Raw genomic sequence first — 18,485 nt, forward strand, 5'->3', positions numbered from 1 at the left:
AGTTTATTGTATTATGGAGCGATTGCACATTTCCCCCAGCAGAATTTTAACATTGCATTCGACCTATTTTCAGTTTCCTCTGTGACCTCCTGTAGGTATCAACCCTTTATGCCCCCTTATATTTACCATCACTGATCAGTCCTGGAATGATGGAACAACTATGTGGTGCAGTTTAATTCATTTTTTTGGCTCTACTGTTTTTATAACTCTCAATTTGTATTGTGCTTATATATGTTGTAAGTCTTTTGTACAATCCTTCTTAGTGTCCCAACCAAACTGAGAATCTCTTAGAACTTTGAGGTCTCAATCTTGTCTCCACATGTAAAAACTTGTTGATACAGATATACACTAGCTAATTCTGCTAGAGAGGAAAAATGCAACGACCAGATTGGGACTCGAACCCAAGACCTCAGAACTCTTAGACAGACACTATAAGCATTTGAGCTACTTCAGCCCAGCCCAGTCCAGTTCCACTACACAGAGAATGATTTGTAATATACCTCATGTACAGAGTGATGGATATGTCCATATTTTAGACTCGTGACACAAACAACAGAAATCTGTGGTAGATATGGGTAACTGATTTTATTCCACGTCCTGATTCTCTCCACGGTATTCATGTGATAATACAAGTCACAAAACAGGAAGCTTTTGTATAACCAGACATTGCCATGACAACACAAAATGGTGGTGAGATAAGCGTTGTCCGGAGTGATGAGGAAGAACATCTAGGTATATGGTCGCATGATGACAATGATACATAAAACAGACCCCGACAAGAAAGTCGCTTTGCATGGTTACAAGGAAATAGGATGAAGATCTAGGGTAGGAAGATTCTATCAATAGAAAACGAAGAAAGGAAGAATAAAAAAAATCTCAAGGGAAATATAATTTATATAATTTAAGAAAATAACTCTGAAATATTTTTTAACATTTAAATCAACATTGTCTCATTTCATATTGATGTGATCTGATGAGAGTAGACAAAGGGAGACAACTACGTCTTAACGAGTTGAAAAAGTGAGACAAAAAATCCCCTAGAACTTGAAATCCTAGCCTCCAGACTATACATAGGTATACCTGCTTGTAAGCTAATTACAACGTTTACATTATGCATTAAGGTTTATATATAAATATCTACACACAGCAGATGAATGGAACTCAGGCTTGTCGAGATGTATAATAATGGGAATAAAATGCAGTACAGATTTATAACATAAACATAGCATAATAATAGTATGTAAATGTGTCCATCAATACACGTAATATATACGCAATAAATACAAAAAAAAACAAAAAAACTCATCAATACTGGCCAACAAAGCATATCAAAAAAACATCGTAAACATAAGCCGAGGATCAACAGAAGATCCAGCTTATCAATTAACACGAGGAACAAAAATGAAGTAAAACAATCATTTCAATCAGACATAATGTATGACCTCCTGTTCTACAGGTGGATCGCTCTAAAAAGAAAACAACCTTTTTACCACACACATCGCAGAGTCTGAAAAAGGGGAGTCAATTACTTAACCTGGAAGATTGAGGTCATCGCAGAGTCTGAAAAAGGGGAGAAAATTACTTAACCTGGAAGAATAAGGTCATTGCAGAATCTGAAAAAGGGGAGACAATTTCTAAACCTGGAAGAATAAGGTCATTGCAGAGTCTGAAAAAGGGGAGACAATTACTTAACCTGGAAGATTGAGGTCATCGCAGAGTCTGAAAAAGGGGAGTCAATTACTTAACCTGGAAGAATAAGGTCATTGCAGAATCTGAAAAAGGGGAGACAATTTCTAAACCTGGAAGAATAAGGTCATTGCAGAGTCTGAAAAAGGGGAGACAATTTCTAAACCTGGAAGAATGAGGTCATTGCAGAGTCTGAAAAAGGGGAGACAAATTCTAAACCTGGAAGAATAAGGTCATTGCAGAGTCTGAAAAAGGGGAGACAATTTCTAAACCTTGAAGAATAAGGTCATTGCAGAATCTGAAAAAGGGGAGACAATTTCTAAACCTTGAAGAATAAGGTACAGTTTGAATCTAAAGTTGGATTTAAGTGAGATTAATATTCAATAATATAAGGATTGCTTTGATGAGGCCACACTTCTTAAGAAAGTTTTGTAGGGAGACCAACTTGTACAACATAATATTAAAGAAATACTTTTATCATCATATGTAAAAAAAGGTTCACAACTGAAATAATTATAGGTAAAAAATGAGTTTCAATTTAAATCATTAAGGTCTGGAATGTAAAGCTCCTACCAAACGAACTACACTTGAAGTAGTACCAGTATTTCCATGTACACATCCAGTATTTCCATGAACACTGTCAGTAATTCCATGAACACTGCCAGAAATTCCATGAACATACCAGCATTTCCATGAACACAGCCAGCAGTTCCATGAACACTGCCAGTATTTCCATGAACACTGTCAGTATTTCCATGAACGCTGTCAGTAATTCCAGGAACACTGTCAGTAATTCCAGGAACATACCAGCATTTCCATGAACACAGCCAGCAGTTCCATGAACACTGCCAGTATTTCCATGAACACTGTCAGTATTTCCATGAACACTGTCAGTATTTCCATGAACGCTGTCAGTAATTCCAGGAACACTGTCCGTTTGAAAGTTACACAACCTACAGGAAGGTCACTAACCCAGATGTAAACAAACAGCCATATCACTAAAGAGTAATACAAGCATAGCATAATATGTATGTACTAAGAATTACCCATAATATAACAAACAAGGGCACACTTGTATAATGTAATACACAAGTATACAGGAGTAATACTCATTTAACGTAATATATAGGTACAAAGTACTCAAATGATTTAACAAACATGTATACTGGAGTTATAATACTCGTATAACAAAATACATCATTGCAGAGTGATACACATATAATGTAATATATATTACAGGGTAATACTCATATAATGTAATACACTATTACAAAGTAATACTAGTATAATGTAATACACAGTTATAGAGTAATACTTGTATAATGTAATACACTATTACAAAGTAATACTCATATAATATAATACACTATTACAGAGTAACACTTATAACATAATACACAATAATACAGTAATACTAATATAATGTAATACACAGTTATAGAGTAATACTTGTATAAAGTAATACACTATTACAGAGTGATACTAGTATAATGTAATACACTATTACAGAGTAATACTCATATAATGTAATACAATATTACAGAGTAATACTAACATAATGTAATACAATATTACATAGTAATACTAGTATAATGTAATAGACTATTACAGAGTAATACTAATATAATGTAATAAATGTACACCATTACAGAGTAAATCTTGTATAACTTAAAACACAATTACAGAGTGATACTCCTATACTGTAATACACTATTACAGAGTAATACTAGTATAATGTAATAGACTATTACAGAGTAATACTAATATAATGTAATAAATGTACACCATTACAGAGTAAATCTTGTATAACTTAAAACACAATTACAGAGTGATACTCCTATACTGTAATACAATATTACAGAGTAACACTAGTATAATGTAATACACTATTACAGAGTAATACTAGTATAATGTAATACACTATTACAGAGTAACACTAGTATAATGTAATAGATTATTACAGAGTGATACTCCTATAATGTAATACACTATTACAGAGTGATACTCCTATAATGTAATACACTATTACAGAGTAAATCTTGTATAACTTAAAACACAATTACAGAGTAATACTCCTATAACTTAATACACATTTATTTGAGAGTTATACTTGGATAATGTAATATACATGTATACATAACAATTGATATTTTGTATAACTAATAAATACAACAATAATACCGGACTGTAATCACACTTTCTAAAGCTTAACAGTCCAAATAAACAAAACATGTCATTGCTATGTAGGTTTTTTAAGCATTGCTGGTTACTACAAGACCATCTACATATCAACCTATCACAAAATCTTCATTATCTTCAATTATATAAGTCCTCATTTTCATGCATTAAGGGAAAAAAATTCTTCATTCTGATATTTTGAAGTATTAAAACCTTAAAAAATCAATTGTCCAAAAAAACAAAAAAAAACAAAACAAAAAAATCTCTGCGTCTAATTCAACATTAAAATATCTTTCTAGTTAAAACAAAACTTGAACAGTGTATGCATAAATACACTAATTTTACAACAATATATTACTGACCTAACTTATAATTCAACAGTGTGGAGTTAAGCAGATATTTCCCCGTGATATTTTTATTATGGCTGGATAAAGGAAGCACACTAATTAAAATAACCTTATAGATTCTAAGTTTAATTTGAAACAAACAAACAAAATTACATAGGAAGTAAGAGTGTTTGTTTAAATATTTTAAAACAAATATTATCTATACCCTCTGGTTTACACAACACAGAGGTTGGGGTATAGTTTTAAAATTCCATATTAAACCAAACAGAACATAAGACTTGTTTATATATAAAATGTAGGTACAAAGGCAACATAATGTATATATAATAAAAGCAGTATATGTATACAGTATATAACAAGGGTATGGCACTATACACTGGAAGATATCAGATAGTGTAAAAGGTAGGGCAAATATTCTACAAGCTTAAGGCCATCTATATACCAATATACCAGGGGTAGAAATCTGTACCTACGGCAGGGTAATGTTAACTAGTTATAGGAGCATTTCTATCAAAGTTCAAATCATATTTCAAAGAAGCAAGGTTTTTATTTGCATAACTAAAGATGTCATCTATTACTTTTAGGTTTAACTACTGATAAAATCAGTTTAATTTCAGATATGTACAGAGTTATTAATAAAAATCAGAATATTATTTTGTATTTGCCAATTTAAGTACGCATGCAATTCTGGAACATTTAACATTATATAAAACTCTTGAAATGATTTTATCACAATCTGGAATGCAACAAATATAACATTATATATGATTAATTCCACCAAATATAAAGAACAATTAACAGTTGGAGAGAGTTACTCGGCTGTTGAATCATTTTACAGAGTAAATAACAAGTGAATAAATGCAGCACAGGAAGTGAAAGGGGAGATAGCCTCTGGTTATGTTGGACTCTAATTCATTGTCCTTATACAGGATTGTCTCACAGAAACTATTTTTAGAATATTGAAGGGAGATAACTCCTCAAATTGATCTTGACTAGTCAATTAATATATAAATGTCTCAATAATCATTTACTTGATACTAGATAGGTATAACAAGTTTATCACAAACTAATACATTTACCTCATAATAAATGCTTCATTTATAACTTACTTATATATATTTATATGTCTCATATTTAAAAAATACACAGTTATACGAGGCAGCTGGTCTGGATATAGGTATAAACTAGTTTAATACATTGTAGTTTGAAAATAAACTAAAGCAGTTAAAAATTAACTAACAATGCAGCTATTTGGTAGAAAACAGAGAAATACAGTATTGGCTTGCATAAATATGTGACCATGCATAAGTTGATGAGATTATTATATATTGGAGTTTTCTTCAGAAAAAAATCCCTATTTTTTAAAGGGAAAAGTTTGTATGCTGTACTTAAATATGATTATGTTAAAGTTAGAAGCCTTGTAAACAAGATCTAACTTTACTACAAGTCTAACACAACAAGATTTCCTTTCCTATCTGTCTAAATAATAAATCAGATTTTACCATCATTCAAAGGGTAAAGTTTTGAAATATCACGCTTATAAAAAAAAAAAAAAAAAAAAAACATGTCGTAGAAGTCTTACATAAGACTCAACAACATAATAAAACATCTTAACAGGTAATTAAAAGTAATTCTATTTATTTTTCTTCATAAAAAAACATATCAGGGTAGCATGATCACAAGAACAAAAGTAATAAACGTAAGATCTTATATTGCAGATCTTCTAAGTAAATAAATCACACCTTATAAAAACATTGTAAATAGCAAATAATGGTCTTATTACCTCATTTAGGAAAAAATGAAATTAAAATTTAATTGTTACTGTGGTGTAAAATGTCTCAAACCTGCATCATCATCAGATTTAAACAATTTTAAATATCTATTAACAACACAAAAATCTAAATCATACTTTATCTAAAATGATACTGAGAATCTGATTATGTCACCAGATCACCTATGAGTAATGCTACAGAACACAAGCTGATCTCTACCACAATACACACAGTGGGCTACAGGTACGGCGATGATGGTCAATGGTTATAATTCTACAGTTGATGATGCGAGTGACTGGTATTGCACACAAAGACAGGTGTAACCATGACAACCAATAGCAGTCATAGCCAATGAAGGACACATAATCCGTGCCGTGCAAGTGCTGATCATTATGTCAGTTGATGAGTTAAGTAAATATTGCAATTCAAAAATCAAATATCGCAATGTCCTACTCTAACATATTTATAATCATGACAAAGTTTAATGAAAAAAAAAAAAAAATTTGGTAACACTCTTAATAAAAGACAATATAGTAACAAACAGCTTGATGATACAGATTTTACAAAATTTTGTATCCACAACTGACAAATTTCACACATCAAAATGCTCCTGGTATGATACTGCAATGCATCAAGCACATAGTTAAAATATTAATCAAAATCAATGTCAATCGAATGTTTGGTCCATTCATATACTAAATCAGTGTCATGTGAATGTTTGAAACATTCACATCATATATTAGTGTCACTTAAATGCATCATCACATTAAAATCAAAAGCATTATCATATTTTCATGTAAAAGTGTAATAATCACAATGGATGTTGTACAATAATGACATTTTGATTGGCATGTCCGACCTATGACCTATATTTAGTTTAACCTATGACCTATAGTGTCTAAACACATATCTATAGCTACTTCACAAAGAGTGTCACCTGACCACAGAAAACATGTGCAGTACATGCCAGGAACCTCTCTATAAACAATGAAAGTCTGATGCACAACGCCTCCATTTTCTTGTACAACAGCCAGGCTGTGTTTGGCAGGGGCTGAAAACCACCCTAGCAGCTGTCGCCATGGTTACTTAGTGGGAGACTTAAGTGTTTCAATCATATTCTGGACACTATGTCTGAAGCAAGCACCGAGCGTCTGGAAATCAGATTAAGAATTCTTATTATTCATGTATGGCCGTGTTACGGTAATCAGAAATGATAAACGTACAACACACAGATACACAGAACCAAAAAAAAACAATAGGAAGGTACAGAGGTGATAGGTAGGAATACAATAATTACAAAACAATAGGAATGTAGAGGTGATAGGTAAGAATGAACACTGGAATACAATTATAACAGACATTCTCTTGTGATATCTACACTTCTCAGAGAGTAATTATACTAGGATAGCTTTTGTATCAACCTCAAATACTTTAAGTTAATTCAAACTTCAAAATGAGTGATTTTTTAATGTTCTTATAAGTGATCATTGAAGTTACCACAGAAAGTGCTGTACAGGCCTGAACATATTGAATATTTATGAATGAGCAGGCATTAAATTCTGAAGTCACAACGAACAATTTAATAAGTAAGTGATGAATAAGATTTTAAAACTCTTATACAACTCTCAAACATATATAACATCTAGAAGACCCAAGCCACCATTGTAAAAAAGCTGGATTTTTAAAGCAAAAGCATTTAGGGAAATCTAAACCCTGGCATGGCCTTTACATAACCATACCACTGGTATTATTAGTGGCTATAGTGATGTAACTATTAGTGGTGGCTACAGTGATATAATTATTAGTGGTGGCTATAGTGATATAACTATTAGTGGTGGCTATAGTGATATAACTATTAGTGGTGGCTATATAGTGATATAACGATTAGTGGTGGTTATAGTGATATAACTATTAGTGGTGGCTATAGTGATATAACTATTAGTGGTGGCTACAGTGATATAACTATTAGTGGTGGCTATAGTGATATAACTATTAGTGGTGGCTACAGTGATATAACGATTAGTGGTGGCTATAGTGATATAACTATTAGTGGTGGCTAAAATGAAATAACTATTAGTGGTGGCTATGGTGATATAACTATTAGTGGTGGCTATGGTGATATAATGATTAGTGGTGGCTATAGTGATATAACTATTAGTGGTGGCTATAGTGATATAACTATAAGTGGTGGCTATAGTGATATAACTATTAGTGGTGGCTATAGTGATATAACTATTGGTGGTGGCTATAGTGATATAACTATTAGTGGTGGCTATAGTGATATAACTATGGTATATCGGTGGCTATAGTGATATAACTATTAGTGGTGGCTATAGTGATATAACTATTAGTGGTGGCTAAAATGAAATAACTATGGTTTAGAAAGATGGATAACCAGGTTAGGGTGGTTAGAGTGGGATAACTTTGGTATATTGGTGGTGGTTAGAAAGATGGACAACCAGGTAAATGGTGGCTAGAATGTAGAACAACTAGGTTAGTGGTAGCTGAATACTAACTGGATTAGTGGCAGCTACATAGGTAAATATAGACTGAATGACTACTCTGTATAAATGTCGGATACTTACCAGGTTTGTATCACATGTTTCAATGCGGGATTAAGCACTCAACTTTGTTAATTCTATGGATGTTAGTTTCACTATATGAATATGATTACCATCAAAGTATATATCTTACATGTGGTCTATAGATCTGCTCTCATCATCAGCTTTCTGTCGGAGTTTCCTCCTTGGGACTCAATGTTTTACTTTTAAACCGTGAAAACACACTATGGACACTGGAAAGTCCTGCTTTCACCCCTGCTTGGACAGTAAGGGCCCCTGTTTTCACCCCAGCTTGCACCGACTGGGCCCCAATTTTGACACTTGTTTGAACGGAGTGAGCACTGGATTTGAGAGCTTCACTTATTGTCTTTAGGGGTACAGGGTACAAAACAAAGGAAATAAAATCAATAAACACAGCACAATAGATTACAAAACAATGAAGTAATAAAACAAAAATAGAGAAATTTAACATACTTGATAACATGAAACTTTCATTGCTTATAATCTTTTGTTTTTGTTTTCGAGAATGTCACGGAAAATGTTTATTATATCGTCGTTGTATGGGGTAACCACAAAAGTTTGTACTCACAAAAAATATTTGAAAGAAAGTACACACAAACATTTCATGTTACCAAGTACAAAGAAGAATCAGAAATAAAATATGTACAGAGAGTGAGATTCACAAAATTCAAATTAATAAGAATTCTTTAAAACACAAAACCATTTCATTATTGAAATAACAAAATAAGAATTTAAAAAACAACAAAACACAACTGAGCAGTCCTTATCATGTAAGTCTAGAAGTGGACACATTGGAGCTACATAACAGTGCAGGATTTATAATTAAAAATAAATTTGATTAAATCATTAGAAAATGACAAGAAGTAGAGAGTAAAGCAATGATTCACTTTCGCTCTCTGTACCCAGGAATACGACATGACAAAATTGAAGGCTCAGTCACACCACCTAGTGGATAAAACAAAGACTAGTTTGATCCTTTGAGACTTGCCTTTAATCTTGGTTGGCTCTCCTTTGTGACCTTCAAAAGATATGCGTCAGCTTGGTGATTGGTCAGTTTCTTCCCCATACACCAATCAAATAGCTGGTTGTGTACCTTCAATTTTGTCATATGACATATTCCAGGGATGCAGAGAATGGAAGGGAAGGTAACTCCTGGAGTATTGAGGATGAGCGTAAAGAAGTTTTGTAACTTAACCTAATGTCTGGAGTTTGAAGTCTTACCTTGCCAGTGGCTTGTTTGGGGGTTGGGGTTGTTGGGTGGGCATCCAAACACTTCTGGTACCGCAGCTAAATGAAACAAATAAATGTTATTCTTCTACACTAAAATACCGAAATATTTAACTGCCAGTTTTGATGATTTATACACTGATATGAAAATTACCCAGTGAATGTATATTTACCACATTTAGGTGTACAGACCACAAAGTTTCCATATAAGACAGCTTCCATATAAGACAGCTAAGTATGACTCTCTGGTAACTTACCTTACAAGCGGCCTCTATAGTTTTACACAGTGGTCCAGCGGTTGGTTCACAGTGGAACACTTGGGCATAGAACTGGTCCTCGGCACCATGATTGATGAACGCACACACCCTAGAAGTATAGCCATATAATCATATACTTAAAATGCTACAAAATAAAATAAAATAATACTACAGGGCAGAACAATATACACTGACCCCATGTAAAGAAAAATACAGTCATTATTGTATCCAAATGAACACAAATATGGAAATGAAACATCAATTGAACAGTCAAAAAGACACTGTCCAATCAAAATGTTTCTAAGACACTGTCCAATCAAAATGCTCCTAAAACACTGTCCAATCAAAATGCTCCTAAAACACTGTCCAATCAAAATGCTCCTAAGACACTGTCCAATCAAAATGCTCCTAAGACACTGTCCAATCAAACTGTTCCTAAGACATTGTCCAATCAAAATGTTCCTAAGACATACAACTCAAGTCATACAGTAGCAAGGTCTGCAAAGTTTGAAATCAGTTGGAAGTTCTATTGGATGGAAAATACAGTATGTTTTGTGTATAACTGTTCATTTCAATAACTGCATGCATCTATCAATGAAATATGTTGAAATGACATAGAAGATCCAGGTCAGACAAGCCTGAAATGAGCCTCCCTTCGGCCATACACAACTTACTCGGGATTAGATCCACTCACAACTTACTTTGGATTGGTTACAGATATTCCCATGAAGGACAGGTACCTCACCCGACACTCATCAATTTTGTTCTCAGGTTTCTGAAAAAAGAGAAAAACAAAATGAGTGTTTGAAATCTAAATATACATTTACTGTACTGAATTGATTCCATGACACCCGACTCGGAGAGTCTGCCTCCACGCTGTCTAACGTCCTGTGTTTGATTAATGAATTCCTCTCTCACTGTGAAGTACAATATCCTGTTGACGATATTTTTTGATGAAATTGTAAAATAATCAAACATTGTATATCTTCAATTTATTAATATAGATAAACCTATCTCAACAAAAATGGTTTCCAATGACAGTTTAAAACCTGATCTCTGAAGAGTATTTCACAGTCTTCTCACAGACAATTTTCCTCTGCTCCTAAATGAGCCACAATGTGAGATCAATACCTACAGTTTATCTATCTGTGTCTAATGTTAAATGGCATATACACACTGTCAAATGCCAGATTCTGTTTCTCTCATCCTCCACACAGTTTTACATAATGTCCAATGTTTAATGACCTATACACTGTCAAATGCCAGATTCTGTTTCTCTTATCCTCTTCATAGTTTTATGTGATATCCAATACTTAAAGGCCTATACATACTGTCAAATGCCAGATTCTGTTTCTCTCATCCTCTTCATAGTTTTATGTGATATCCAATACTTAAAGGCCTATACATACTGTCGAATGACAGATCCTGTTCCTTGCATCCTTTTCATAACCTAATCTATCTACACACATAATATAAAGCAATTTCAAACACAGGTTTGGAAAGGAAGTGGTCTTTTTGATCATGATCAGTGAACATTGAATAGGAAGAGTAAACCTCATTGTGACAGGAAGCCACAAGTCACCTACCCCATGCTCTGAGATGGTGATGGTTGAGGGAGCAATATTCACGTTGACAAACAGCCATTTTTCAGGTGGAACTCTCATGAGTGCAGCGTCGATAGCGCCATTAATTATCTCTGTGCCTATAAACAGAAGTATATAATCCCAGTACATGTATACAACTCAAGACATTAAGTATACAATTCCTCTGTATTACCAAGTCCTAAAAAATATTTTTCTAATTTTCCTTTCTGGCATTTCACTGACAAAATTTCATCAACTAACTCAGTTGAAAGTCTTATTCATTTTCTTATAAATAAGGTCAAATTCACTAATAATCATTAACATTTGTGTTAAGTTTACACAATCTTTTTTCTAGAATGAACAAATTATTTTGGGAAGAGTCAGTAAGGGCTGGAATGGTAGGTGTGGCGGTGGTGAGAAGGGAGATGATAGGGTGTGGCTACAAACCAGGTATGGGCGTGAATCTGGGGATGTGAAGTAAAGCCAGCTGAGGAAAGGATATTTATGTGTGGACAGATTCCTGGGAGGAGAATTAGAAATTGGATTACCTGGAGAAAGGGGGCATCGAGTTAAAGGTAAAGTGGGGTGGGGAAGATGTAGTGAGATGTAGATGTAAATGGAGAGGTAGTGGGGTGTAGATGTAAATGGAGAGGTAGTGAGATGTAGATGTAAATGGAGGTGTAGTGAGATGTAAATGGAGGTGTAGTGAGATGTAAATGGAGGTGTAGTGAGATGTAGATGTAAATGGAGGTGTAGTGAGATGTAGATGTAAATGGAGGTGTAGTGAGATGTAAATGTAAATGGAGGTGTAGTGAGATGTAGATGTAAATGGAGGTGTAGTGAGATGTAGATGTAAATGGAGGTGTAGTGAGATGTAGATGTAAATGGAGGTGTAGTGAGATGTAGATGTAAATGGAGAGGTAGTGAGATGTAGATGTAAATGGAGGTGTAGTGAGATGTAGATGTAAATAGGTGTAGTGAGATATAGATGTAAATGGAGGTGTAGTGAGATGTAGATGTAAGTGGAGAGGTAGTGAGATATAGATGTAAATGGAGATGTAGTGAGATGTAGATGTAAATGGAGGTGTAGTGAGATGTAGATGTAAATGGAGGTGTAGTGAGATGTAAATGGAGGTGTAGTGAGATGTAGATGTAAATGGAGGTGTAGTGAGTGTAGGAGATGTAAATGGAGGTGTAGTGAGATGTAGAGTAAATGGGGTGTAGTGAGATGTAGATGTAATGGAGGTGTAGTGAGATGTAGATGGATGGAGGTGTAGTGAGATGTAGATGTAAAGAGGTGTAGTGAGATGTAGATGTGGAGGTGTAGTGAGATGTAAATAGAGGTGTAGTGAGATGTAGATGTAAATGGAGATGTGAGATGTAGATGTAAATGGAGGTGTAGTGAGATGTAAATGGAGGTGTAGTGAGATGTAGATGTAAATGGAGGTAGTGAGATGTAGATGTAAATGGAGGGGTAGTGAGATGTAGATGTAAATGGAGATGTAGTGAGATGTAGATGTAAATGGAGATGTAGATGTAAATGGAGGTGTAGTGAGATGTAGATGTAAATGGAGGTTTTAGGTGACTATTGGTAGCTGTAAATGGAGAGTAGTGAGATGTAGGATTGTAAATGTAGTTGTAGTGAGATTTAGATGTAAATAGGAGGGTGTAGTGAGAATGTCAGATGTAAATAGAGATGTCGTGAGATTGTAAGATTGTAAATGGAGGTATGTGAGATGTAGATGTAAATGAGGTGTAGTGACATGTAATGTAGATGAAGGGTGTTAGTGAGATGTAGATGGTAACTGAGGTATGTAGTGAGATGTAGATGTAAATGGAGGTGTAGTGAGATGTAGACTGTAATGAGATGTGTGAGATGTCAGATGTAAGGAGGTTAGTGCGATGTAGATGGAATGGATTTGGTGTAGTGAGATGTAGATGTAAATTGGATGGTGTAGTGAGACTGATGTAGCATGCCTAAATGGATGGTAGTGGAGATGTAGAATGTAAATGGAGGTGTAGTGAGATGTAGATGTAAATACAGGGGTAGTGAGATGTAGATGTAAATGGAGGTGTAGTGAGATGTAGATGTAAATGGAGGTAGTGAGATGTAGATGTAAATGGAGATGTAGTGAGATGTAGATGTAAATGGAGGTGTAGTGAGATGTAGATGTAAATGGAGGTGTAGTGAGATGTAGATGTAAATGGAGGTAGTGAGATGTAGATGTAAATGGAGGTGTAGTGAGATGTAGATGTAAATACAGGGGTAGTGAGATGTAGATGTAAATGGAGGTGTAGTGAGATGTAGATGTAAATGGAGGTGTAGTGAGATGTAGATGTAAATGGAGAGGTAGTGAGATGTAGATGTAAATGGAGGTGTAGTGAGATGTAGATGTAAATGGAGGGTAGTGAGATGTAGATGTAAATGGAGGTGTAGTGAGATGTAGATGTAAATAGGAGGTAGTGAGATGTAGATGTAATGGAGGGTGTAGTGAGATGTAGATGTAATAGGGGGTAGTGAGATGTAGATGTAAATGGAGGTGTAGTGAGATGTAGATGTAAATGGAGGTGTAGTGAGATGTAGATGTAAATGGAGATGTAGATGTAAATGGAGGTGTAGTGAGATGTAGATGTAAATGGAGGGTAGTGAGATGTAGATGTAAATGGAGGTGTAGTGAGATGTAGATGTAAATGGAGGTGTAGTGAGATGTAGATGTAAATGGAGGTGTAGTGAGATGTAGATGTAAATGGAGGGTAGTGAGATGTAGATGTAAATGGAGGTGTAGTGAGATGTAGATGTAGATGGAGGGTATGTAGTGAGATGTAGATGTAAATGGAGGTGTAGGAGATTGTAGATATAAATGGAGGTGTAGGAGATGTAGATAGTAAATGGAGGGTAGTGAGATGTAGATGTAAATGGAGGTGTAGTGAGATGTAGATGTAAATACAGGGGTAGTGAGATGTAAATGTAAATGGAGGTGTAGTGAGATGTAGATGTAAATGGAGGTAGTGAGATGTAGATGTAAATACAGGGGTAGTGAGATGTGAACTACAGGAGAGTAGTGAGATGTAGATGTAAATGGAGGTGTAGTGAGCTGTAGATGTTAAATGGCGGTTAGTGAGATGTAGATGCTAAATGGAGAAGTGTAGATGAGATTGTAGATGTAACTGGACGAGTGTAGTGAGATTTGTAGATGTAAATGGAGATGTGAGATGTAGATGTAAATGGAGGTGTTGTAGTGAGATGTAGATGTAATGGAGGTGTAGGTGAGATGTAGCTGCTTAAATAGAGGTTGTAGTGGGATGAGATGCTAAATGGAGGTGTAGGAGTCGAGAGATGTAGATGTAAATGTAGAGAGTTAGTGAGAGTGGTAGATGTAAATGGAGAGTGTAGTGAGATGTAGATGTAGACATGGAGGTGTCGTGTGTTGAGATGTGTAGATGTAAATGAGATGTGAGATTGTAGATGTATATGTATGTGTAGTGAGATGTAGATGTCAATGGAGGTGTATGCTGAGATGTAGAATGTATATGGAGAGTGTAGTGAGATGTAGATGTAAATGGACGAGTGTAGTGGATATGTAGATGTATATGAAGGTTGTTAGTGAGATGTTAGATGAACTGGAGGTGTAGGTAGATGTAGATGTAAATGGAGGTTAGTGAGGTAGAGAAATGGAGATGTAGAGATGTAGATATAACTGTAGAGTGTAGTTGAGATGTAGAATGTAAATGGAGGTGTAGTGAGATGTAGATGTAAATGAAGGTGTAGTGAGATGTAGATGTAAATGGAGGTGTAGTGAGATGTAGATGTAATGGAGGTGTAGTGAGATGTAGATGTAAATCGAGGTGTAGTGAGATGTAGATGTAAATGGAGGTAGTGAGATGTAGATGTAAATGGAGAGATGTAGTGAGATGTAGATGTAAATGGAGGTGTAGTGAGATGTAGATGTAAATGGAGGTGTAGTGAGATGTAGATGTAAATGGGAGGTGTAGTGAGATGTAGATGTAAATGGAGGTAGTGAGATGTAGATGTAAATGGAGGTGTAGTGAGATGTAGATGTAAATGGAGATGTAGTGAGATGTAGATGTAATGGGAGGTGAGTGCTGAGCATGTAGATGTTAAATGGAGGGTAGTGAGATGTAGATGTAAATGAGGTGTAGTGAGATGTAAATGGAGATGTAGTGAGATGTAGATGTAAATGGAGGTAGTGAGATGTAGATGTAAATGGAGAGTGTAGTGAGATGTAGATGTAAATGGAGAGGTAGTGAGATGTAGATGTAAATGGAGGTGTAGTGAGATGTAGATGTAAATGGAGATGTAGTGAGATGTAGATGTAAATGGAGGTTAGTGAGATGTAGATGTAAATGGAGGTGTAGTGAGATGTAGATGTAAATGGAGAGGTGTGAGTGTAGATGTAAATGGAGGTGTAGTGAGATGTGGATGTAAATGGAGGTGTAGTGAGATGTAGATGTAAATGGAGGTGTAAGATGAGATGTAGATGTAAATGGAGGTGTGTGAGATGTAGATGTAATAGGAGGTTGTAGTGAGATGTAGATGTAAATGAGGTGATGTGAGATGTAGATGTAATAGGATGGTAGTGAGATGTAGATGTAAATGGAGGTTAGTGAGTTAGAGTAAATGAGTTGTGAGATGGTAGATGGTAAATGGAGATGTAGTGAGATGTAAATGGAGGTGTAGTGAGATGTAGATGTAAATGGAGGTGTAGTGAGATGTAGATGTAAATGGAGAGATGTAGTGAGATGTAGATGTAAATGGAGGTTAGTGGGTGTAGATGTAAATGGAGGTTAGTGGGTGTAGATGTAAATGGAGGTGTAGTGAGATGTAGATGTAAATGGAGGTGTAGTGAGATGTAGATGTAAATGGAGGTGTAGTGAGATGTAGATGTAAATGGGGGTGTAGTGAGATGTAGATGTAAATGGAGGTGTAGTGAGATGTAGATGTAAATGGAGGTGTAGTGAGATGTAGATGTAAATGGAGGTGTAGTGAGATGTAGATGTAAATGGAGGATGTAGTGAGATGTAAATGGAGGTGTAGTGGAGAAAGTGTGTAGAGTGAAATGAGGTGTAGTGAGATGTAGATGTAAATGGAGTGTAGTGATATGATGTAGATGTAAATGGAGGTGTAGTGAGATGTAGATGTAATGGAGGTGTAGTGAGAATGTCGAGATGTAAATGGAGGGTGTAGTGAGATGTAGATGTAAATGGAGGTGTAGTGAGATGTAGATGTAATGGAGGTGTAGTGAGATGTAGATGTAATGGAGGTGTAGTGAGATGTAGATGTAAATGGAGGTGTAGTGAGATGTAGATGTAATTGAGGTGTAGTGAGATGTAGATGTAAATGTGAGGTGTAGTGAGATGTAGAGTAAATGGGTGTAGTGAGATGTAGATGTAAATTGAGGTGTAGTGAGATGTAGATGTAAATTGAGGTGTAGTGAGATGTAGATGTAAATGGAGGTGTAGTGAGATGTAGATGTAAATGGAGGTGTAGTGAGATGTAGATGTAAATGGAGGTGTAGTGACATGTAGATGTAAATGGAGATGTAGTGAGATGTAGATGTATATGGAGATGTGAGATGTAGATGTAAATGGAGGTGTAGTGAGATGTAGATGTAAATGGAGGTGTAGTGAGATGTAGATGTAAATGGAGGTGTAGTGAGATGTAGATGTAAATGGAGGTGTAGTGAGATGTAGATGTAAATGGGGGTGTAGTGAGATGTAAATGGAGGTGTAGTGAGATGTAAATGGAGGTGTAGTGAGATGTAAATGTAAATGGAGGTGTAGTGAGATGTAGATGTAAATGGAGGTGTAGTGAGATGTAGATGTAAATGGAGGTGTAGTGACATGTAGATGTAAATAGGGATGTAATGGGTTGTAAATGTAAGAGAAGGTGGAGAAAGGTTTGTAGTAGTGTGTGTTAATATTTTACCTGTCGGTCTAGTGACACACTCCAGGCCGATATAGTGACAGCGGATGATCTTCTTTGGCTCTTCCATCGGGGTCGGGAAGGAGGCATCTGGAAACAGACGAGGCATTGGTGTAACTTCCACAAACACCTATAGTACCTCTATCTCTACTGTATAAAGCTCGGACAGACATGAACAACAGATCTGATGTACCTCTGACCCTACTTCAGTAGTCCTATATATTGTACAATAGTCTGTGGATTTTGTAACACATCATTATTATCTAGTCGAAACTCTAAGCTGAATTTTTTTTTTCTACACAGGGAAAATCTGTGTTACTTTGAAAATGTTTTGCTCAATAAATCCAGAGTTTATTGAATGTTATAGACAGGAAATGTATTTCAAGCCTTTCTCCCCCATAAAATAAATGCATAGTCCATAATCAAATAGAAAGGTCTAGTCCACTTTATAATATAAGGAACAACAGGTTGAATACCCAGAGGACAAGACTAGGTTACACTTTATGCAATAACAGTCAAAAACAATGAAACAATGGAGATATTGCAACCAAATTAATCTGAAGATAACAATAATTTAATCTCTAGATTTACCGACATTTTTGTACTAATTTTACAAACAGCTCTCACGGAAAATCAATAACTCTTCTCAACTACAACAACCTCGTAAGAAAAAAAACGTGATCCTGTACACCAAGTAAATTTGTCTTTAGAATGAGGAGAAACAAAAACCTAGAGTAAACTTGTTCTATCAAATTATTACAAATCTTTTAGGTAAGCCAGGCTCACAGTAATTGCTGCCCCCTACTGGACAACATGGGGTGATTGCATCTACACTACCAAGAGTCGTGTTGAGTAAGACAAATATGGAGTTGATTATTTTTATTAATCTATAAAATCTGACATAACTAG

The 18,485-nt window shown here is 35.2% G+C and overlaps 1 protein-coding gene and 1 long non-coding RNA gene across 5 annotated transcripts in view; both read right to left on the reverse strand.

Annotated features, from left to right (window-relative positions):
• Positions 1 to 566: 566 nt before the first annotated feature.
• On the reverse strand, positions 567 to 3,013 carry LOC117329508. Its single transcript, XR_004533225.1, has 2 exons — positions 1,694 to 3,013; positions 567 to 1,534 (listed from the first exon to the last, which is right to left on the reverse strand). It is a non-coding gene; the product is annotated as an uncharacterized LOC117329508 (long non-coding RNA).
• Positions 3,014 to 3,482: 469 nt separating this feature from the next.
• The window catches only part of LOC117329509 (protein Fe65 homolog), a 178,566-nt gene continuing 163,563 nt past the window's right edge, over positions 3,483 to 18,485 (reverse strand). For 2 of the 4 annotated variants that reach the window (XM_033887473.1, XM_033887472.1), the window contains 7 exons: positions 17,580 to 17,666; positions 11,636 to 11,751; positions 10,751 to 10,824; positions 10,050 to 10,158; positions 9,787 to 9,852; positions 8,678 to 8,911; positions 3,483 to 7,134 (listed from right to left, as the gene is read on the reverse strand). In XM_033887473.1, coding sequence (XP_033743364.1) covers positions 8,705 to 8,911; positions 9,787 to 9,852; positions 10,050 to 10,158; positions 10,751 to 10,824; positions 11,636 to 11,751; positions 17,580 to 17,666 — 659 coding nt within the window. In that variant the 3' untranslated portion in view covers positions 3,483 to 7,134; positions 8,678 to 8,704. The remainder of the gene's footprint in view (positions 7,135 to 8,677; positions 8,912 to 9,786; positions 9,853 to 10,049; positions 10,159 to 10,750; positions 10,825 to 11,635; positions 11,752 to 17,579; positions 17,667 to 18,485) is intronic. The other 2 variants (XM_033887475.1, XM_033887474.1) reach the window with 2 other exon arrangements.

The sequence above is a fragment of the Pecten maximus genome, chromosome 6, assembly GCF_902652985.1.
Source record: "Pecten maximus chromosome 6, xPecMax1.1, whole genome shotgun sequence".
NCBI classification, from domain to species: Eukaryota; Metazoa; Mollusca; class Bivalvia; order Pectinida; family Pectinidae; genus Pecten; species Pecten maximus.